Raw genomic sequence first — 24,825 nt, forward strand, 5'->3', positions numbered from 1 at the left:
AGTTGCACTTTTGTTAGCATAGGTCTTGGCTAAAGGACATGGCATCAGACACCCTCTTTGACAGGACAAAGTTAAGCACAAGAATCAAAAGAGCAGAAGATTAAAATATTCGAAGGTGTGTCCAGGTCATGCAATACCAGCAGTCTCTGAGCACCTGGGCCAGCAGCCCATGACATGTCTCAGCCTTTGAAGAACATTCTATGAATTGAGTTTGTGTTTTCTATGTAACATTCTGATTATATTTGTGCCATTAACAGTTAATCACAATAATTCTACACCTTTTGTAAAAGATGGTTCAAAAAATGAACACTTTATGAAGATTTATTTTATTATTTGAAAGGCAGAGTCACAGAGAGAGAAAAAGAGACAGAAGTCTTCCGCCCAGTGGTTCATTCCCCAAATGGCCACAATGGTCTCAAATTATTTTAAATCTTAAAAATATTTGAGAAATATGGAGTTGATAGGCAAGGGTATTTTATCATTAGATTGTTTCTTTGATATTCTATCCCACTACATCCCCAGGAATTTCAGTATTTCTCCCAGGAAACTCTTAAAAGTGAATGCCTGAGCCTCAGTCTTGACTCTGATAAAATATGTGGAAAGTTACCTTTTATCCTCAGATTATTATCAAAAGACTGTGGCCAGGGCTGGCACTGTGGCGCAGCAGGTTAAAGCCCTGGCCTGATGCACTGGCATACCATATGGGCGCCGGTTCTAGTCCCGGCTGCTCCACTTCTGATCCAGCTCTCTGCTATGGCCTGGGAAAGCAGTAGAGGACGGCCTAAGCCCTGGGGCCCCTGCATCCACATGGGAGATCTGGAAGAAGCTCCTGGCTCCTGGATCCTGCCACCTGGCTTCGGATCAGGTCAGCTCCAGCCGTTGTAGCAATCTGGGGAGTGAACCAGTGGATGGAAGAACCCTCTCTCTATCTCTACCTCTCTCTGTAACTCTGTCTTTCAAATAAATAAAATATATCTTTAAAAAAAAAAAAGACTGTGGCCAATGTTCCCAAGATGAGGTGTTCAATTCCTTTTCGTCAGTCCCCCACATATCAGATACCTGATCACTCTTTCTAGTTGAATCCTGTCAACCTTCCATCCTTGTGAATAAACCTCCCCCAAGGATAACAAAATACCCGAGTAGCTGCAGAGCTGATCTGTAATCTGCTGGAAGAGAGCCTCTCAACTATTGATTGTTCTTCAGTATTGCCTCTCCTTCTGGGCTCTGTACAGGGAAGCACTGGGAAACATGACAGAAACGTCTGCCAAGTGCTCTACTGACAGACAACTTTCCCCACCGCATTCCCAGACACATCTATGGACTGGTTGCTCTCCTCTCTCACCACAAACATCCACATTCCCACTCAAATAAGTTAGAGGGACTCAGGAGTCAGAAATAAGGCATATAGGTAATAAATAAGGTCAGCAGTATCTTTAATAAATCAGTATTATTTAATTTTTCACTGAAGGACACAATTTCACTGACATGATTTATTTTCTGCAGGTAAAGCTCTAGCTGAGTGTAGATTGCTAAGCCGTAAAGATCAATCAGGAGAGACGCGCCCATTCACCAGCATCTGATGTGTCACCGGCATCACGATCCACTTACAGGAGCTCGTGGTTGAAACATGGGAAAGGCCTCTGTGTTAATATTCATCAGAAAATGGGAACTCTGGATGTCCAGCAGCACTAAAATGAGAAAAATGTAGAATCTAAACTCAGTGACCACATTTCTAGAAGACTGAAGAAGTGATTTGTGTGTCACTAGTACTAGAATCAAAGTGAATAAGTTTGCTCTCTTTCCAGTTTTAAAATCCGACATATTTATAAGCATAGTTTTATGTAAATATATTTCATCACATTCAAATCTTTGGATGTCCCAAATTGAAATCTTTATACTTCTTTAAATAGTTTCACATATATTATATTATTTACTTATTATTAGTTAGATACTTGTGCATTATAGACCAAGATTATAACCAGGGTTATTCTAAAACTTAAGAAGTTACTTTAGGAAGTAAAGTACTGTCCCAGCCCAAAAAAGACTTATTTTGGTCTACTCCAGGAATATACTTAAAATGAATATCACTGGTACTTAAGGACCATTTGGCATTTTTTTTTTGGCATAACCCAAAGTCATTTGAGTATTAATAAAGTGGATTTTCCCCATATGATTCCATTAGTACTGATGTATCTAAATTCATTAGGAAAATAAATTTTACTTTATCATGGTAACACTGCTCTGTCTTATTTCCCAAGAAAACAGTTCTATTAGTAAACTTTCAGGACCTCTGAAATTAGTATTGGTTTGTTTTAAAATGTAGGTTAAACGTCTTTATTTAATTTTTATGTACTTAAGTGCACAATTTCCAGGAAGAAAGTGATGTCAAATAAACCTACTAATATAAATAAAAGACAATTCACTGTTGTATAGTTCATACTGCATTTCTCCAAACTCTCAAACTTTCAATACTATTTTGAACAAAAAACACAGCAAATATGTATCAATCATAAAAATGAGGATTCAATTTGCACTCAGAGATGAATATTTTCCAGACTCAGAGATGAATATATTCCAGAGTCTATTACTATAATTATATATTCCATTGGAAGGCAAGATATCTTAATGGATTATGAAATAAATGATTATGAAATAAACAAAATACTGATCAGAAAAAGGACTTCTACATTAGACATTCTCATTATTGGAAATGCTCCAATTGAGCAAGTCTGGGAGAAGAGGAAGAAAACATCATTTTGGAAATATTTAGTAAGGCTACATTGGTGAACCCACTTTTCATGTCCATGGATATATGGAGAATAGAGGCTAATACCCATCCTACATTCCTCCTCAGAAAACAAATGGAGGCAGTGCATTTAGCAATGTGACTTACAAATTGCTTGTAAGGTACCGAACATTTTGGTTGAGGCCATCCAGGGCCTTCATGTCCTCGGATGACAACTGGAATTCAAAAACCTATTAGAAAAGTAGAAAATTTTGTTGTATTTATCTGCTTCTTTGTCAGTCTGGAAAGCATCAAGAGTTTTCAAATGTTTTGACATATATAAAAAGCAACTCAGACCATGAAAAAACACTAGGTGAAACATGATAGAAATGCATTACCAGTTAAGATACACTCAAGCTACTTGACACTACAGATAAAAGGAGGTATCAAAGAACAATCAAAGCTGAAATTATTTAAAGTCTATAAGGTCATGTACAAACGAGATTCAGAAGAATGTAAAATATATAAGACAATTTAGGAAAGTTTCTTGATACAGTCAGATTTTTATATTCCAATAATGAAGAGTTAACATGACAAAAAAGGTTTTTTTTCCAACATAATTTGAAACAGCAATTGTCCAAACATAATGATATTATGTACAAAGGACACAGGAACTTACTTAAAGTGGATACCATTCATTAATATTAGGAACTTTAAATAGCAAAAAAGAAAAAACAAATACTATTTGGAACATATGAACTATCCATAGATAAATGGCAATACTCAATGATAATGAGAAAAAATTTTTGAAAGTCTAGGATTTCATAATTGATGAATCTAGGAAAAGGTTTACAATGCCTTATTTTTAGAAATTTTCTGTACATTTGAAAATTCTCAAAACAGGAAGTTACAAACTACACTATAAAAATTATCAGGTTTCTGTGGATCAATATATACAAATGCCTTATTGAAAAAAAGGTATAAAATTTGTTAATGCTTGAAAAATGTGGATAGGAAAACTTAACATTGTTACAAATTTACTACTCAGGGCAGACATTTGGTTATGGAGTTTACAAGCCACTTGGGACATCTATGTCTTTTATTAGAATGGATTCCTGTCCTGGCTCCACTTCAGATTCCTGCTTCCTGTCACTGTGCACCCTGGAAGGTATCAGGTGCTGGCTTGAGTACTTGAGACCTTGCCACCCACATAACAGACCCTGATTTGAGTTCAGGACTCAGACTGTGGCCTTGCCTCTTCTAGTTGTTGTGGACCTTTGGGAAATAGAATGGTGGATGGAAATCTCTCTCTCTCTCCTTCCTCTCTTCCCTCTCCCTCTCCCTCTCCCTCTCCCTCTCGCTCTTCCTCTCCTGCCCCCACCTTAACAAGAAAGAAGAAAAAATGAAGGAAGAAAGGAAAGAAATCACAAAAGAAAATATGACAATTTGATAAAAGAAAAAAGTAATGAAAAAGCTTCCAAAAGTAATGGAAAGTTTCAATGCAATATCATGCAACGACGTAAAGATGTAGTTTATGTGGAAGTTGAAAAGTTATAAAACCATAAACTCTTATATAACAGACATTTCTGTAAAGAATAGACAAGAATCCATTGAAGGGAAGAATGAAGGCAGAAATGTACTTTGTGTATGTGGGGCAGACAGACTTTGATGTGTCAAAGTTGGATATTATGGAGTGGCAGAGAGAAATTCAGAGACAGAAAGACATAGATCTCCCACCTGCCAGTATATGTGCCAAATGTATGCAAAATCAGTGTGAGGGCAGGCAGAAGCCATGAGCCAGGAACCTCAGTCTGAATCTCTCACAAGAGTAGCAGAGATCAAAGCAGTTGGGTCATAAATTGTTGCTTCTCTAGGTGTGCATTAGCAAGAAACTAGATCTACAGCACAATGAGGTTCAAACCCAGGCACTGCAATATGGGCTGCAGACATCCTTAGCAGTGTCCCCAAATCTTCTCTGTGATTTCATTTTTAAACTATAAATGTATCTTTGTGGCTTTTTAAAGATGTTTCACATAGCATTGAAAAATATGAATTGAAAAATATGTCAGTTGAATTAAAGACCAAATTTAGAAGGACACTTTCAAAGATAATGTAGTAGAAATTGTCATGTGCTCAATATAGTAAAAGATATGACACACATCAGCCACAAACAAATGCAGAAGATTTAAGGATGTGAAGAGTAGGAAATTTTGATCATGAAAATACACCAAGAAGAGAACCAAAACACTGGTATAAACTGTGAGAACATACTTCAACAAATGTATCACAACCTAAAAATAGTGTCCAGAATACATAAATGTGGTAGATGAGTTAGAGAAATATCCTGCAAATCTTCCTTGTGCTAGGGACCATGCCCTTTGGATCCAATATCCAGTACTCTACGATTTCAGTGTGGCCTGGCCTGTTCAGTGGTCAGCAGAACTCGCCAGAAGCGATAGCTTGCCAGTTCTGAGAATGCTTTGCAGGTATAAACTTATTCCCTTTACATGGTTGGCTGGAGAATGAAAAAGTGCCTGTTGGATGGCTGAGCCACGCCAGACAATGTTCAGTCAAATCCTAGAAGAGAGTGCTCCTATTTATAACTGTGTGAGAGAGTTGATTGCAAGTTCCTGAGAGAACCCAACATAGAACCCAACTTAGATGAGTTGAGTCTGAGCTTAGACTAATTTCCAAACCATATAGTTGAGAAAAAAGTTCTCAGAGCCAGCACTGTGGTGCAGCAGGATAAACTGTGTCCTGCCATGCTGGCATCCCATATAGGCACCAGTTCAAGTCCTGGCTTTTCCAGTTCCAATCCAGCACTCTGGCTGATGGCCTGGGAAAGCAGCAGAGGATGGCCCAACTCCTTGGGCCCTGGCACTTATGTGGGAGACCCTGAAGAAGCAGATGGAAGATCTTTCTCTCCTTGTCTCTCCTTCTTTTTCTGTGACACTGACTTTCGAATAAATAAGTAAACCTTTTTAAAAAGTTCCTTTCATATAATCTTCTTCTTCTTCTTCTTTTTTTTTTTGACAGACAGAGTTAGACAGTGAGAGAGAGAGACAGAGAGAAAGGTCTTCTTTTTTCCAGTGGTTCATCACCCAGGTGCCCACTACGGTAGGCGTGCTGTGCCAGTCCAAAGCCAGGAGCCAGGTGCTTCCTCCTGGTCTCCTATGCAAGTGCAGGGCCCAAGCACTTGGGACATCCTCCACTGCCTTCCCGGGCCACAGCAGAAAGTTGGACTGGAAGAGGAGCAACTGGGACAGAATCTGGCGCCACAGCTGGGACTAGAACCCGGGGTGCCTGCGCTGCAGTCAGAGGATTAGCCTAGTGAGCCGTGGCTCCAGCCTCATATAATCTTCTATCTGGAAGGTGCTTTGTTTCACAGCTACAAAATCTAATGATTAATAATGTTTTCTTAGAATACAGACACAGTCAATCTATTTAAATGGCAAAAAATGAATACGTGGCCGGCGCCGCGGCTCACTAGGCTAATCCTCCGCCTTGCGGCGCCGGCGCACCAGGTTCTAGTCCCAGTCGGGGCGCCGGATTCTGTCCCAGTTGCCCCTCTTCCAGGCCAGCTCTCTGCTATGGCCCGAGAGTGCAGTGGAGGGTGGCCCAAGTCCTTGGGCCCTGCACCCGCATGGGAGACCAGGAGAAGCACCTGGCTCCTGGCTTCGGATCAGCGCGATGCACCGGCTGTAGCGCGCCGGCCGCGGCGGCCATTGGAGGGTGAACCAAGGGCAAAAGGAAGAACTTTCTCTCTGTCTTTCTCTCTCTCACTGTCCACTCTGCCTGTCAAAAAAAAAAAAAAAATGAATACGTGATTTAAAAAGTTATGAAAATCAATGGTTAAAAAATTTGAGTGTTGAAATACATGAATTTTCTCAGCAGCACAAAATACAGTGATAACAGTTTATTATCAAAAATCACCTTATCTAATTCCCCATTGCAGGAAATGAACAAAGGTTGTCACTTGCAGAAAGCTACGGATTATATTCGCAATTTAATGTTGAAACACGATTCTCTGTTTTCTGTTGAGTCATAATTCTGTCTAGCTATTATGCCTCAGTGATTTAGACAAATCTTAAATGTGTGAGCAAAGACAGAAAAAAAAAGACATGACCCCTGAGTGGCTTGACATCTTGCAAAGGAGCACATATGTGGGTCCTAGACACCTCCAGCCCCACATGCTCATCACCTGAAAATTTTCTTTGATTCGCTTCTCAGTGAAACTCTTGGCCAGGACCACAACCCCACGCTGCAGCTGGTAGCGAAGGGCAATCAGGGCTGGACTTCGCTTGTGCTTTTTTGCCAGGGCACAGATGACTGGATTTTCCAAGACAGCTGGGGTGCTCTGGTCCACCCTGGAAGGCAAGGCAGAAAAATGAACTCCTAAGACTAAGTATGCAGTTCTTGGGAGGCTTCCAAAACTGACTAAGGGACACACTCTAGACCAGTGCTTCTCAGATGTGCTCCTTAGTCCAGCAGCATTAACATCATCCGCACATTCTCCCCTCCTCCTGAGCTACTTGACTATAAAACTGAGTAGTTTCCAACCAAAAATATTTCCTCAAAAAAGTGTTTGGTGGGCTTTCATTTTACTTTTACCATCTTGGTTCTCGATGTGATCCCAGAGCACTATAAGCAACCAGAACAATGTCTTTGGACTTGCAGTATTCCAACAGCTTGCTCTGGTTGAGATAAGGATGGCATTCCACCTGCAGAGAGACAAGACAACACAGTTTCAGCATATATGACATGCAAATATTAATATAAATGGACACTTTAAAAGTTGCTGAATTTAAAAATGAAACATGAAAATTAAACAGAAAACAGCAAAATTAATATCTCTTATTTTGTTTCAAATATTTATTATTATGATTATTCATTTTTAAAGATAGTGAAACAGTGGTACCATACACACACACACACACACACATGTATACCAGAGGTGTGGAGAGATAGATAAGGAGAGAGAGAGAGAGACAGAGAGAGAGAGAGATGGAGAGTTATCTTCCATCTGTTGGTTCACTCCCCAAATGCTTCAAATGGCCAGAGTTGTGCCAGGCCTAGGCTTGAGCTTAGAGCTCCATCTGCATCCCCCACATGGGTAGCAGGGGCCCAAGTGTTTGAGCCACTGTCCTCTGCTTTCCCAGGTGTGTGAATGGAATTGAAATTGTGCTCCAATATTGGGTACCCACATCACAATTACCAGCTTAATGCACTATACTGAAATCCCAGCCCACAAGTAAGGAATTTTTAAAACCAATCAATTTAATATTTTGTGTCTTGGTAAGTTGAAAAAAAATGACACTCCTTAGAGAAAATAAATTCTATGACCAGATCTTGTTTGTCAATTTTTTTGGGTGTTTTAAAGATAGGTGAAAAACACATCTGGAAGAAAGTAATCTTTGAGCTTCGGACACTGACATTGCCTGAAAATAAAAAATACATTCAAAGACACATTAGGGGGCCAGCATTGTGGTGGAGTAGGCTTAGCCTCTGCCTGTAGCATGGACATCCCATATGGGTCCAAGACCTGTCCTGGCTGCTATCTTTCCATCCATCTCTCTGCTAACAGTTGGGAAAGCAGTGGAAGATGGATCAAGTGCTTAGGCTCCTGTACCAATGTGAGAGACCTGGAAGAAGCCACTGGCTCCTGCTTCCAGGTCAGCTCAACTCTAGCCATTGATGCCATTAGAGAGGGAACAAGTGGATGGACGGCCTCTCTTTCATTGTCTCTCCATCTCCCTGTAACTCTGCCTCTCAAGTAAATAAATAAATCTTTAAAAAAAAGACTCAGAAAGAAGTCAGTATGGTAGGAATCTCAGTGATTTACTGGGGGTAGATTCCAGCATCCCAAGGAATAATTGATAAGACCAATTATAACACAAATAGTAAATAAAAACCCATGAGTTTGTATTTCTGAATATATATAAAAGACACACACAGAGAGAGAGGGAATAAAAAATGTATCCCTACTCATAGCTATTATTATAGTAATTTCATTCCAATTAAAGGGAAAATATGAAAGTTAATACTGCCTCTAAGGATTAATTATCATTTAGACTCACTTAAGTTGCAAACATCAAGTATTAAAAGCAAAATTCTTACAATTTGGGACATGCTCCATCAGACTTGCCCCAAATGGTGGAGTTAGAAACGTGCCAGGGGATTCCAACACAAGCCATCAAGGTGGCATGTACCAATGCCATCTCACTAGTCCAAGTGATCAATTTCAGTTCACAACTGATCACACTGATAGGTCTAAGAGTCAAAGGGATCACACAAACAAGACTAGTGTCTGCTAATACTAACTGATAGAATTAAAAAAGGAGAGAACGATCCATCATGCGAAGCAGGATACACAGCAGACTCATAGAATGGCAGATGTCCTGAACAGCACTCTGGCCTCAGAATCAGCCCTTAAGGCACACGGATCTGGCTGAAAAGCCCATGAGAGTATTTCAGGCATGGAAAGCCAAGACACCCTGGGGAAAAAAAAATGACCTAAATGAAAGATCTCTGCAAGTGAGATCACAGTGGAAAGAATGGGGCCATCAAAGAAGGAGGTACCTTTCTCTGAAGGGAGGAAAGAACTTCCACTTTGACTATGACCCTGTCAGAATAAGATTGAAGTCAGCGAACTCAAAAGGCTTCCATAGCCTTGGCAACTCATGACTAGAGCCTAGGGAGATTACTGACGCCATAGAGTGTCAAATTGTTAAGTCAACAACAGGAGTCTCTGTGTACTTACTTTTCATGTGGGATCTGTCCTTAGTGTGTTGTCCAATGTGAAGTAATGCTGTAACTAGTACTGAAACAGTATTTTACACTTTGTGTTTCTGTGTGGGTGCAAACTGATGAAATCTTTACTTAATATATACTAAATAGATCTTCCATATATAAAGATAATTGAAAATGAATCTTGATGTGAATGGAATGGGAGAGGGAGCAGGAGATGGGAGGGGTACAAGTGGGGGGGAAATTATGGAGGGGGGAAGCCATTGTAAGCCATAAACTGTACTTTGGAAATTTATATTTGCTAAATAAAAGTTAAAAAAATAAAAATAAAGAAAGTGAAATTCTTAATTGAAATGCAAATAATATTTTAAAAATCCAAAGTAAGACAAGGACAAAAAAACTCCCATGAAAAAAATAGTTAATACTGCATCCTTTTTTGAATATTATCACCTAACAGATTACTAGTAATTGCTGTAGGTAAAAATATGTTCATATAAATGACATTTGGTTCTGAGTAATGTAATGAAATGATCAAAAGACAAATCACTAAACGTGGGAAAACCTGCCATTTTGTGCTTCTCTTGGGATAAAATTTGGTGAATATACCATTCTAAGCATACTTTCTGAAAAACATCCTTCAACCTTAATGTACTAAAATATTGAAACTTTAATTGTAATTTATAGATTTGAAGTAGAGAAACAAGTTATCTATTATTACACAATAATAATCTGAACAGACGCCTGTCAAAATCTGTCAGTATATCCAAGAAAAAAAAGATTGCTGACTATTCTTGGAAAAAAATTAGAAACACAACACAATTCTATGCATGAACTACTATTTTGGTGTACTTAAAATGAAGATATTTAGAAGCAAAAATTTAAAAATCATGATATGGATGCATGTTAAATTATATGAGGGAATAATGGTTAACTCATTTAGATCCAATAATGAAACTATAACTATGTGGGACAGTATCTTCAATCAAGAGTTGCTTCAGAGGTCTGTAGTGATGGATAGTCATGTATACCACATAGCGCCATGAGGTTGGGCAAAATATTGCATAGATATATGAAGACATACTCACGTATGCCTACTAACTTTTGACACATGAAAAGCGGTAAACATTTGTGGTTGTAGTAGGGAAACATCAGAAGATTGCATTTTTCCTTCAAATTATCTGATTGCTTGAAAGTTGTTATAATAATAAAAAATTGGAGTAAAATCAATTTTGAAAGCCAAAGTAATTTTGTAATCTTTTTAATAGAAGATCAGAGCCCCTGGTCATTAAATACACAAGTTCTAGATTTTTCTAATCCATATTTCCAGTCAAGACCATGATTGGGTAGGTGAAAGCTGTCAGATACTAAGTTACATAATGAAACCAGGCACAGAATAGATGTGCTTAAATAGTTGATTTGATGGCTAATAGCAGGTAGGAGAGGCAGACTAAATAGGCTCAGGAACATGACCAACTTAAGTTTTGCTAAAATTCTGTGAGTGTTGATGTTGGCCACCACACTGTCACCATACGTAGGTAACTGCTTCCCACTTTTCCAGATTATTCTCATTTTCTCCAATTAAATTTTGTTATATGTAAGTCTCTGTGCAAGAAAGCAGAGATAACAAAGGGAAAGATTCAGGTCTCTCAACACTGCAGAAACCTTTATCATGTATCTTCTACTTTCACTCTGTATTTATTTACTTCTCCCCAGATGTCTTCAAGGCTTACTTTCCTATATACAGTACTTTACACATCACCTTCAGCAATCAAGACACCAGGCAATCTTTCAATGGATCCTTCATCGATCTGGGAAAAATCCACCTTCCCACTGAGGTTTGGTTCTTGACTGCTGCCTTTCTAGATCATCTTTACCTCCCAGATTCTTACACAGATTTCAGCACTAAAGTCTGCTCATGTTTTCACTAAGACATTAACAAATATATGCACATTGGAGAGTACTCCCATACAGAGTCTGCATGTGAATCTTCTGTTCCAACAGTACGTTGAAAAAAGATAACAAATGAACACTTGGGAGTAGCAAGAGAAGGAAGGAATGCAGAACAGAAGGGGAGGAGGCTGATTCCTCACCTGGTTGCAGACGGGTTTGTACTTGAGCCCTGGCTTGTTCAGAATCATCTCCAACTGCCTGCGGTTGAAGTTGGACACCCCGATGGACTTGGTCAGTCCTGCATCCTTGCACTTTTCCATGGCCTGGGAGGAACGATTGTGAAGAAATATTTCCACGATGGGTAGAATAAGGTTTATAATTATTGTTATATTATTTTTTAAATTATATATTAATATAATATAATTAAATATTAATATAATATTATTAAATTATATATAATATATGGTGTATTATAGAGCATATTATATTATTTTATAATATTATATATTATATTATCTTATTTTATATAAAGGCTTTTAACACAGTTAAAAGAAACATTTTCAAGAGATTATATTGAAGCCAATGGGTTCTGACTGACCACAAGAGAAAATCTAGTAAAGTAATTAGGTAAAGACAGTTACAATGAGAAAATGAATTCCTGTGTTCTTTGAAACCCAGAAAAAATAGTGAACATAAATGGGAAGATGTTTCTGCCCTCATTGCCCTAATTCTTTCTGTTTCTTCTGTGAAATTCCACTGTTGTCTTCCTCCCTAAAAATTGAAGTACATTAACCACTACAAAGGGCATGGAGTTTTACATCCAGTAATGCATATCCCATACTTTTAAGTTGAATTTTTATGTAATGTTCCCTCTTGATTCCCTCTTGACTCCTCCTTTCTATTCACTCTTCCAAGTACTCACCTCCCAAGTGGCACGGAGATCCACTTTGTCAAATATTACTTTTCCGCTTTTATCTGTTGGAATGATGTCCTCCCCAGGCTAGAAAACAAGCAATCATTTTTTATATATTTCACCTTATTCAGATATCCACCCTATAGCATTTGAACACTAAGCTTCATGAAATATGTGGAGCAAAATTCCATATACTTATAATTGCCATGGACATTACATAAGAAGTGGTAAAAAGTAGTGTTAAGCTACCGACTTCCTCTCTTCCCAATCAGTTATGTGTATTAAGGAATCACATGAATTTATGCTACTTTGTATTCTTCTGTCCCCTCATCCGCCCTCCTCATACTGAAATTACTCTTTCACTGTGAAAATCAAGAGTTTCATGGCCTTGATTTCCATCAATAATGGATTGTAATATTGACCCAGACTAAGCAGTCAGTATTCCTCAACTTGCTGAAAACATGTGGATCACACAGTAGTCACTTGTACTGCAGAAGATGGATCAAGGTTCTGTCCAATAATAATTTTAATACTAGAAGATTCTCAGAAGTTACCAAATGTTTATTATCATGAGCTTTGAAATAACCAACAGGTATAAATGCCACCAGTGAAATGGCTCAGGCAAAAATTAAATAAAACTAGAGTAGTACAGTGGAAAATCACTGACATAAAAACAGATGTTTGTTAAGGTGACTTAAAATATTTATATTTACTCCTGGCTTGAAGTTCCAATCAAATAAAATCTATTGGTTAAACTAGCTCAGCAGTTTCTATAACTTATACAATTTAATACATTTATTGGTATCATTTAGTCACCCATAGAAATGATGGTTATGCTCACAGCTAAAGTGAAATAAATTTAATGATGGTCACTGCCTACCTTCAGAGCTGCTGGGAAATGAATAATATAGAGATCAACATAGTCCAGTTGAAGTTTTTGCAGTGACTTTTCCAAGGCTGGTCTGACCATCTCTGGTCGAAGGAAAGTGCACCAAAGCTGCAGGGAATTAAACAGGGGAAGTTGTGCTGAATGAATGCATTTGCTGTCTTTCATCTAATATTGAGACATTTTTCTGCTGCATGGGAAGTGATTAGCACTGGGGCCTGCATTATGACATAGCACATAAAGCTGCTGCTTACAATGCCGCCATCCCTTATGAGTGCTGGTTCATGTCCTGGCTGCTTTACTTCTGATCTAGCTTCCTGCTAATGGCCTAGGAAAAGCAGTGAAGGATGGCCTGAAAATTTGAATCTCTGCCACCCACATGGAAGGCCCGGAATGATGCTCACTACTGTTGGCTTTGGCCTGGCCGAGTTCCTGTCATTCTGGCCATATGGTTAGTGATCAGTAAATGAAAGATCTCTCTCTCTCTCTCTCTCTCTCTCTAACTTTGACATTCACATAAATAATAAGTCTTAACACATAAAGAAGTGAGAGGCAATGAATGAAAATACTCCCTTCTTTTTGGATTTTCTGTTTCCTGTTGTCTTCTGCATGACCTCTTTCACTTATGTAGATATTACTCATTAATATAGTAATCCATTGATGAATATTACACCAGAGCTAAATCTTTTATCAAGTAATGATAATGACATCGCATAGGTTATATTTGCCTGAGTTTAAAATGCAAAGAGATAGAGGTAATAAAAGAGGGACCAAACAGAAGAAATAAAAATGAATAACTCAATAAATCAAATGGAAATCCTTAACAATAGACTACAGAGGCAGAAGAATTAATATATGATCGAGAAGAGAGACCTCTCGAAATATTTTAGATCATAAAAATAAAAAGAAAAAAATAAAAGGAATGAAAGCAATATTAGGGATCCGTGTGATTCCACTAAACTACCCAATGGATAAGTCTTGGGAATTCCTGAAGGAGTGGTGAGAAAAGATTGGCTAAGACAACTCAGTCAATGAAAGAATGCCATAAACTTCCCCTTTTTGGAGAAACATATGGGTATCCACATATAGGACAGGAAGCTCACAGAATCCCAAGTTGGCATGATCAGAAAATACCCACACAAGGCCATCTTATAATCAGACTTTGAAAAGTAAAACATAATGAGAATGTCCTAAAATTTGGAAGAGAAAATGACCAGTTGACATTTAAGGAAGTCCTATAATATTGACAAATTTTCATGGAAACCCTGCAAGGCAGGAGAGAATAAAGTGATATAGCCAAAGGTCTGAAAGAAAGAAAACCAATCAACCCATACTATTTTACTCAGAGAAGCTCTCGTTCGTAAACAAAGGTGAAATATAGATTTCCAAGAAAAGCAAAAATGAAAAGAAATCATCACTACCCAGCAAGCTTTGCAAATTACACTTAAGGATGTACTACATACAGAAACAGAACAATGCAATTTGGATAATAAAACAATGAAGTTAGAAGAACTATTAATGAAATAGCAAATTATATTCAAAATAAACATTACAAAATTTTTATGGAAAAATACAGAATGAAGCACTCATTTACCAACCACACTTGAATGTAAGTGAACCAAATTCCCCTATTAAAATCATAGACTGAGTGAATAATAAACCAACACTTCACTGTACGTTCAATACAAGAAACACAATGTGAGTGAAGGTGTGAAAAATAAATCAATGCATGCCAAAATCAAATATAGCAGGAGTAGCTACACTCCTATCAGACAAAACATACTTTATGAAAAAAAAAACTGTTAAAAGACTTTAAGAAGATCAACATCTAGTGATCAAGCAATCAATTTAACAAGATTTGACTGTTCTAAATGTGTATATATCTAATTCCAGGTCATCCAGTTTTATAAAACAAATGTTAATGGATTGATCTTCTGTGTATAAAGGTAATTGAAAATGAATCTTGATATGAATGGTATCGGAGAGGGAGTGGGAGATGGGATGTTGCGGGTGGGAGGGAGGTTATGGGGGGAAAAAGCCGCTTAATCCAAAAGTTGTGCTTTGGAGATTTATATTTATTAAATAAAAGTTAAAAACAAAGACACAAGCTCCAGGACAGTAGTACGAGGACATGTGCAAAAACTTTCATCAACAGATAGGTCAACTACAAAACGAAATAAACAAAAAATAAAAAAAAGAGAAAGAGAGAGAAAAATCATCTAAGCTGTAGACCAAATGGACCTAGTAGACATTAAAGAACATTGCAACCCACAATAGCAAAACACACATTATTTCCACAATTACATAGTACATTCTCTAGTATAGACACATTCTAGACCATAAAACAAGCCTCATATGTATCTGTTGTGACCTAAAGAAATGAAGAAGGAAATTAAAGGTAAAATAAATTATAGATATTATGCAAATACTTGAAGATTGAACAACTTTTTCCTGAATAAGCACTGGGTCATAGAGGAAAGAAAAGCAGAAATTAAAAAGTTCTTTGACAGTAATGAAAATACAAACACAACAAATCAAAACTTAGAAAAGCAAAAGCAATGTTAATAGGAAAGTTTACATTATGCATTGCCTAATTAAAAAAAAGTGGAAATGTTTCAAATAAGTAATCTAACAACACTGCTTCTCAAGGACATTGAAAAACAAATGCAAACCAAAACCAAAATGATTAGTAAGAAAGAAACAAGAAAAATTAGGAACGAGATAAACACAAGAAAATAAAAAAGCAATAAAAAGTCAATGAAATGAAGAACTATCCTCTGGGGAAAAATGAAATTGATAAACCATTTGCCAGATTAAATAAGTTAGGGAGAGGACTCAACTCAAAACAATCAGAGATGACAAAGGAGCTTTTACTGGGACTGAAATTGTGTAGCGAGTAAAGCTGCCACCTGCGATGGCATCCCTTATTGCACCAGTTTTTGTCTCTGCTGCTCCACTTCCAATCCAGCTCTCTGCTAATACCCTGAGCAAAGCAGCAGAAGATGGCATAGTGTTTGGGCCCTTCCACCCACATTGGAGACCCTGATGAAGCTCCTGCCTTCTGGCTTCTGCCTGGCCATCTTGGGAGTGAACTAGCCGTGGAAGATAGCTCTCTCTCTCTTGCTCGCTCTGCCTCTCCCTATCTCTCCCTTCTCTCTCTCTCTCTCTCTTCCTCACTATCTCAATCTATCTATGTCTGTCTGTAATTCTTTCAAATAAATAAATAAATAAATAAATGTTTTAAAAAAGAAAAAGGAGCTATTACAAATGATACCACAAAAATACAAAGAATCACTAGAAAGAATTATCAACAATTAAATTCCAAAAAATTGGAAAATTTAGAAGAAATTGATAGATTTCTAGACACATGAAATTTACCAGAATTTAGGGGCATAAAGATATAGAAAATCTGAACACAAAACTAATCAAAATTGAGACTGAATTAGTAATGAAAATCTAAAATGGAGAAGACCAGGACCAGACGGCTTCACTGCTGAATTCTACAAAACTTTTATGTTCCGGGAGAAACTCCCGGAACATGCTGCTTCCATGTCAGATGGGCCGGGCCCTTCCAGTCTGCAGCCTGAGTCACGCAGCAGCGGGAGACCCCCAGCACCCAATCTAGCTGGAGCTGTGGAATTCAGCGATGTGAAGAACTTGCTCAAAGAATGGATAACCACCATTTCAGATCCAATGGAAGAAGACATCCTGCAAGTCGTGAAATACTGTACCGATCTAATAGAGGAAAAAGATTTGGAAAAACTCGATCTAGTTATAAAATACATGAAAAGGTTGATGCAGCAGTCAGTGGAATCGGTTTGGAATATGGCGTTTGACTTTATTCTTGACAACGTTCAGGTAGTTTTACAACAGACTTACGGAAGCACATTAAAAGTCACATAAATATTGCCAGGGAGCCTGGGGCTCTCCGCTAGCTGTGCCATAAGTGCTTGTGAGGTATTTGCAAAGTGCATGGTAGTGATGCTCTGAGTTTTTTTATAATTTTAAATTTCTTTTTAAACAAGTGTTTTGTACATTTCTTTTCAAAAAGTGCCAAATCTGTCCGTATTGCATGTAAATAATGGTGTTAATTCTTTTACTGTAGCATAGATTCTATTTACAAAACGTTTGTTTATAAAGTTTTGGATTTTTACAGTGAAGTGTTTACAGTTGTTTAATAAAGAACTGTATGTATATTTTGTAAAAAAAAAACTTTTATGGAAAAACTAACCAATTCTTCTCAAACTATTCCAAATAACTAAAACAAAGACAACTCTTCCAAATCGATTCAATGAAGCCAAGATTACTTTAATGCCAAAGCCAGAAAAGATACATAAAAAGGAACTGTTGAACATAGATATCCTTTTTGAACAAAGATTCAAACATATCCAACAAATAGAAACAAATCAACAACACATCGAAATGATCAATTGCCCTGAGCAAATGGGACCATCCCAGAAATGCAGGGATGGCTCAACATATGCAAATCAATAAATGAGATACATCACATCAACAAAATGAAGGACAAAATCATATGATTATCTCAACAGATGCAGAGAAAGCATTTGATACATCATTTCATGATAAAATATCCTTTAAAAATGTGGATATAAAGGCAATATGTGGCAAGCCCCTATCCAATAACCTACTGAACAGGGAAAAGCTGAAAGCATTGTCATTAAGACCTGGCATCACAGAAAGATATCCACTCTCACCACTTTTATTCAATATAGTTCTGGAAAATTTAGCCAAATCTACTATACAGGAAAAAGACATCAAGGGAGTAAAAACTGGAGTGGAGGAAATAAAATTACCCTTGTTTATGTATCTGATGAATCTATATGTAGGGGAAGCAAAAGACTCAACCAAGAGACTATTGGATTGAAAAGAGAAGGATACAAAAAGTTGAAGGACACAAAAATCCACACACAATAATCAAAAGCATGTTTATTCACCAACAATGATCTGATTATAAGAACAAACCCTGTGGCTGGCGCTGAGGAGTAGTAGACTAAGTCTCTACCTGTGGTGCTGGCGTCCTATATGGGTACTGGTTCCAGCTACTCCATGTCTGTTCCAGTTCCCTTTTGATGGCTTGGGAAAGCAGTAAAGGATGGCCCAAGTGCTTGGGCCACTGAAGCCACATGGGAGACCCAAAAGAAGCTCCTGGATCCTGGCTTTGTATTGGCCCATCTCCAGCTCTTTCAGCCATTTATGGAATAAACTAGTTGATAAAAGACCTCTTTCGCTCTCTCTGTATCTCCTTCTCTCTCTAACATTATCTCTCAAGTAAATAAATAAATATTTAAAGAACAAAACCTTTTACAATAGCTACAAAAGTTAAAAAATTTGGGATGAATTTAACCAAGGGAATGATAGATCTATAATGAAAATTTAAAAAAAAGAGAGAGAGAGAAATATAAGAAGACACATACAATAAAAGAAAAATCTTCATTTAGAGATTGGAAGAATTAAAAGTATCAAAATGTCCATAATACTCAAAGGTATTCAAGGATTCAATGCTATATCCATCAATACTTATGATATTCTTCATGAAACTATAAAAAAGAAGTCCTAATATGCCTGGGCCAGCATTGTGGTACAGCAGGTTAAGCCACCATTTGCACTGGGAGTACCACTTTGAGTCCCAGTTGCTCTGCTTCAGATCCACCTCCCTGCTATTATGCTTGGGAAGGCAGAAGAAGATGTCCCAACTACTTGGACCCTGCTATACATGAGGGAGGCCAAGATGGCATTCCTGGCTCCTGAACTCTGCTTTGCCCAAACAGACTGTTTCAGTCTTTTGAGGAGTGAACCAGTGCATGGAAAAATCTCTCTTCCTTTCTGCCTTGCAAATAAATAAAATAAATCTTTAAAAATTAATATGGTAACATAAAAGTCCTCATAGAGCCAAGGGAATTTTAAACAAACAAACAAGCAAAAACAAATCCAGAGGCATCACAATACCAGATGGCAAGACATACTACAAGCCTATGAGAATGAAAGAAATATTATCATACTGCTTAGAAATAGATCCATGGAACAGAATAGAAGCCTCAGAAACAAATTCACACATATCTTTAACAAACATAATAAATGAATGCCCTGGGGAAAGGATAAATGTCTTAAAGAAATGGTGTTGGGAAAATGAGGTTTGCACATGCAGAAATTTGAACAAAGACTCTTATCTTACATATACCCTCAAAATGGATCAAGGATCTAAACTTAAGTCCTGAAACTGTAAAACTACTAGAGGAAAACATAGGAGAACAAGGGCAAGACTGAGATTGGGGAATGACTTTTTGTGTAAGACTTTTTGTGTAATACTCAGGTAAATAAAAGTAAAAATAGACAAATGAGATCTTATGAAGGTAACATGCTTCTGTACAGCAAAGAAACAACACAGTGAAGAGACAATTGACAGAATGGGAGAAAATAAAGGAAAATAAAAGCAGCAATGAACAATTATCTCACAAGTTAGAACAACCATTACCAGAAAATTATAGCATTTCAATAGTTAGCCCAACTTCACATTGAATATACTGTACCTTTGAAGTGTAGAATATGTCATCTCTCTTCACAGTGCCATCTGCAATCTTGCTTCGGATGGCCAGACCTACTTCCTCTTCATTTCGGTACGCATAAGCAGCATCAATGTGGCGGTAACCAACATCTATAGCTATTTTGGTGGCCTCCCCAGCCTTACTTTTAGGAACCTAAATAGGCAGAAATTTGAAAACCCAAGTGATTTGAAATAGCTCAGACATTATCGATGACTTTCACAAAAATGTATTTTCCTCATGTCTTAGGAAAATTAATTTTTCATTATAGGGAATGAAGGCAATCCTATTTGCCCAGACCTTCCTAATTAATAGCAAGAGTTAGGCTGTTCAGGAACCTCTTCACACCAGGCAACTTAAATGCTGTCAAAGGTGTCACTGGTGTCCAAAGGTACTCAGGAACTATGCCATTTTTTTTTTTTTTTTGACAGGCAGAGTGGACAGTGAGAGAGAGAGACAGAGAGAAAGGTCTTCCTTTGCTGTTGGTTCACCCTCCAATGGCCGCCATGGCTGGCGTGCTGCGGCCCGCGCACGATGCTGATCAAGGCAGGAGCCAGGTGCTTCTCCTGGTCCCCCATGCGGGTGCAGGGCCCAAACACTTGGGCCATCCTCCACTGTACTCCCTGGCCACAGCAGAGAGCTGGCCTGGAAGAGGGGCAACCGGGACAGAATCCTGCGCCCCGACCGGGACTAGAACCCGGTGTGCCGGCGCTGCTAGTTGGAGGATTAGCCTAGTGAGCCGCGGCGCCGGCCCGCCAGTTTTTTTATTTGATGGAATAGTTCAAGTGACACAGCAAAAAGTTAGTAGCAAAATTGTCATTTGTATAGAGAGCTCACAAAGGAAATTAACATGGGAAAATTGAATGGAATGAGAAATGGAGAAAATACAGTGCAAGCTTCCATGAGTCCTCTAAATAAACAGAATATATTAAATTGTGTCAGAACTGAATTTAACGACCTTTGAAAACTTATCTGTGAAGAAAGCAGCTTATTTAGAGTCTCCATTATTAAGATTTTTATTGATATTTGGTTACATACATCCTGTCTGCTATACCACACACATATTCCATTCTTTCAAATAAAAGTTTGAAAATAGACAGTTCAATGGACAGCAGGATGTTAATTCAGATGTACATATCCATTTTGTCTGCCTCAACCAAATAGGCTAACTAAAAATACTAGCCACACACACACACACACACACACACACAACGTGTATGTATTTTCTTTATTTTTTAAAAAATATTTATTTATTTGAAAGAGTTACACAGAGAGAGAAGGAGAGGTGGCGGGGGGGGGGGTGGGGGGTGGATCTTCCATCCTCTGGTTCACTCGACAGTTGGCTGCAACGGCCAGAGCTGCACCAATCCGAAGCCAGGTGCAAGGAGTTTCTTCCAGGTTTCCCATGTGGGTGCAGGGGCCCAAGGACTTGGGCCATCTTCTGCTGATTTCCAAGGCCATAGCAGAGAGCTGGATTGGAAGTGGTGCTACCGGGACTTGAACCAGCTCCCATATGGGATGCTGGCACTGAAAGTGGCGGCTTTAACTGCTATGCTACAGGGCCGGCCACTGTGTATGTAATTCTTTCTCTCTCTCTCTCTCTCTCTCTCTCTCTTTAATTCATTTGAAAGACAAAGATACAGTGAGAGTTAGAGACAGAGAGAGAGAGGTCTTCCATCCCATGGTTCACACCCCAAATGGCCGCAACAGCTGGAGCTGCACGGATCCGAAGCCAGGAGCCATGAGCTTCTTCTGGGTCTCCCAAGCGTTGCAGGGGCCCATGGACTTGGGACATCATCCACTGCTATCCTAGACCATAGCAGATAGCTGGATTGGAAGAGGAGCAGCCAGGACTAGAAACGGTGCCCATATGGATTGCCAGTAGTTCAGACCAGGGCTTTAACCTGCTGCACCATGGCACTGGCCCCCTGTGTATGTATTTTCACACAAGAAATTTATTGCATCATATAAATGATTATTAACATCATTTCACTTCTTAAAATAGCTCTTTTATTTTCAAAAAGATATACGTAGTTAAATTTTAAATTATCAGCATTTAAAAATTGTGTAAAGATTTGAAAGTATTTGGTAAAGGATAAACAGACAAATGGAACAAAAACTTTTCCATTTATTTGAAGAATTTGAGAGGATCCCTTTATTCAATGAAATAACAATGAAGCAGACAGTAGATCCTACTACCCTATGCTGACAGCAGCCTTCTGCTTCTCATAGATGTGAGGACACTCACTCATTTACCATGACCAAGACTTTATCTGGTGTCCTTGATCCTTTATTCTCCTTCACGTTACTTCACTTTGAAAAATGAGTATGGGCCGGCACTGTGGATAAAGCCACTACCTCTGATGCCAGCATCCCATATGGGCACCACTTTCCATTGCAGGTCCCTGCTAATGGTCTAGCAAAAGCAGAGGATGGCCTAAGGGTTTGAGCCCCTGCCACCTATGTGGGAGAGCTAGATGGCTATTGGGGCCATCTAGGGGGTGAACCAGAGGATGGAAAGCAAGTCTCTCTCTCTGTCTCTTTCTTCTCTCTCTGTCTCTCTCACTTTCAAAATAAACAAATCTTCTAAAAAAAGAAAAGAAAGTTTGTCTTGGCATGAGTCTTCCAAAAGGACTTCAGTTATGTCCTTCAGTCTTACAAAAGAATAAAATAGGAGTTCAAGTTTGTGTTAAATAGTTCAATGCCATACAACTATGTAATCAGAAGATGATAGTATGCCAAATTGCCTCAACAGTGTTCACATATTTCTTATAGTTTATTTTTTATGTTAATGTGATATTAATACAAAGAGAACAGATTCAATGTAGTCCATAGATACATTGTAGGAATATAATGATGTACCCATCCTCAACCCTTCAGTGCTTGATTTTATTTAATGAACGCATTTTTTTAAGGTACAATGTTAGGAATATAGTAGTTCTTTCCCTCATACCCACCCTCCCACCTGACTCTCATTCCACCTCCTGCTCCCTTCTTCATTATGGTTTATTTTTAGTTTGCTTTTTTTTTTTTTTTTTGACAGGCAGAGAGACAGAGAGAAAGGTCTTCTTTCCATTGGTTCATGCCCCAAATTGCTGCTATAGCCAGCGCGCTGCACCAATCTGAAGCCAGGAGCCAGGTGCTTCCTCCTGGTCTCCCATGTGTGTTGCAGGGCCTAAGCACCTGGGCCATCCTCCACTGATTTCCTTGGCCACAGGAGATAGCTGGACTGGAAGAGGAGCAACCAGGACAGAACCGGTGCCCCAACCAGGACTAGAACCTGGAGTGCCAGCACCGCAAGCAGAGGATTAGCCTAGTGAGCCGCGGTGCCGGCCTTTAGTTTGCTTTTACATACAGAAGACATAGTACATATTTCAACAGTATGCACCACACATGCACACACAACATATAGAGTATAATTTGAGGACACGATTTGCAGTTTATTCTTATAGTAGAACTCATAAGGACAGAGATCCTACATGGGGAGTAAGTACACAGTGATTTCTTTTATTTCATAGGCTCACGCATACACTATTTTCCTCTAAGTACAACACTTGTTAACAACAATGAATAATTTAGCCTTGTTCTCATCTCATTGAATTCCCATTTTCCCCTAACATGATACTGTATTTTCTTTCAGGGAAGTTTGTCAGAGGTAGGAGTAGTATAATTGAATATCTACTTGATTCAGGTCTAGTGATTATGCTATAGTGCTCAAGGTTAACCCACAGCAGAACAACATGAACACTTTTCATGTTCTGTGCATTTTCTTTCTCTAGTGTGAAAAAAATCCTGTGTATCATCCTTTTTGGAAGGAGGAAATATTTCTTGAATGTCAGAAAAAAAAAAAAACAAAAAAGAATCCACTCCAACTGCAAAGAAATAACAGGCAAGTGAGCTAATGAGCAGTCTTGTTGAGAGTGGGGTTACTTCCCTTACCCAAAGCAAGAAGTAAATGGAAACAAGAAGCAGCATGAATATCCTTGTTCATCAGCAGAGCACCACAGGACCTGACTGTCACACAGAATAAACTGTGACTAAGCTCAATTTTATGTATAAAATAGCTCTAGCCTGGGGAATTGGAGAATCAACTGAGTCCTGCAGTCACAAGGCAGAGGGCTGACTTCACATTCATGTCATGCTGCACCCTTCCTAGTCAACTATCTTTTGTCCCCTTAACCACAGAACAACAGCTAGGCTTACCTCTTCAGGTGCATAGGTGCCAAGACCAAGTGCAGGAATGAAGTGACCATCATTTAATGCCATACGCTGATGCTTGGGATCCATGGCCTTTCACTCTTCTGGCCAAGCACACTCTGCTTATTACTTCTGCCTTCAGAGGAATAACAGGAAATCAATGCCCCACTGCCTATATAAATGTCTATGACATGTGGGAGGAGTGAAGTTAAAGCAGTACTCCACATTTAAATAGAGACTTGGAACCAGGTCAATGATTTATATGAAACTAAACATCTTATCACTGACAAATAAACCATTACATTTAGTAAATTTTCCCTTCATAATCTCTTACATGTTGTAAAGTATTGCAAAACATTAATCAAATGACTATTGACTTCAGACTACAAACATCCAGGCACCCACTGTTTTGTTTGTTTTATTTTTGTCTTGATGAAATCCCTTCTAATCATGTATCCTTTGAAGCAATTAGCTTTCTTATACTACACACACACACACACACACACACCTCACATACAGAGAATTAAACGATTAATGAGCAATTTTTCCAACATAGGCTGTCAATGAAAGACCACAAGTTAAATCTGAGGAGTTCACAGCAAAATGATTGCTGAGTAAGATGCTCCAGTGATTGTCTCCTAGAGACATGATTTGAATAGCTATTCACCCACAAACCCACCCCACCAAGAGCTAAGGAAGCCAGTATTGCACTGACAGAACAGCACAGAGACTCCTCAATCCAGCAGAGAGAGAAGACATAAACACCGTCCTGGCCACTGGCACCAGCAGATACAGGCCTTAGCTCACCTCCTTTTGTCTGCGAATGCCGTATTAAATGGAAAAAGGGCAAAGAGGTGTTTCACCTCCTGCCAGCAATACAGACCAGCAGCCCTGAAGTGGGAAAATT

The 24,825-nt window shown here is 38.6% G+C and overlaps 2 protein-coding genes across 2 annotated transcripts in view; both read right to left on the reverse strand.

The window, feature by feature from the left end:
* The window catches only part of PGER4 (prostaglandin-E(2) 9-reductase-like), a gene marked incomplete at its 3' end in the record, with an annotated part of 138,386 nt that extends 114,264 nt beyond the window's left edge, over positions 1–24,122 (reverse strand). Inside the window, 1 exon segment of the mRNA NM_001278867.1 lies at positions 24,009–24,122.
* On the reverse strand, positions 1,417–24,066 carry LOC103345169 (prostaglandin-E(2) 9-reductase). Its single transcript, XM_051834771.2, has 9 exons — positions 23,925–24,066; positions 19,710–19,877; positions 13,156–13,272; positions 12,285–12,362; positions 11,563–11,685; positions 7,337–7,446; positions 6,927–7,092; positions 2,894–2,976; positions 1,417–1,688 (listed from the first exon to the last, which is right to left on the reverse strand). Exons 1-9 carry the CDS (start codon positions 24,006–24,008, stop codon positions 1,646–1,648), a joined length of 972 nt encoding a protein of 323 aa, XP_051690731.1. The 5' UTR covers positions 24,009–24,066; the 3' UTR covers positions 1,417–1,645.
* Positions 24,123–24,825: the final 703 nt, after the last annotated feature.

This window comes from Oryctolagus cuniculus, chromosome 13, assembly GCF_051225735.1.
Source record: "Oryctolagus cuniculus isolate XC-2025 breed Fujian yellow rabbit chromosome 13, ASM5122573v1, whole genome shotgun sequence".
In the NCBI taxonomy this organism is placed as follows: Eukaryota; Metazoa; Chordata; class Mammalia; order Lagomorpha; family Leporidae; genus Oryctolagus; species Oryctolagus cuniculus.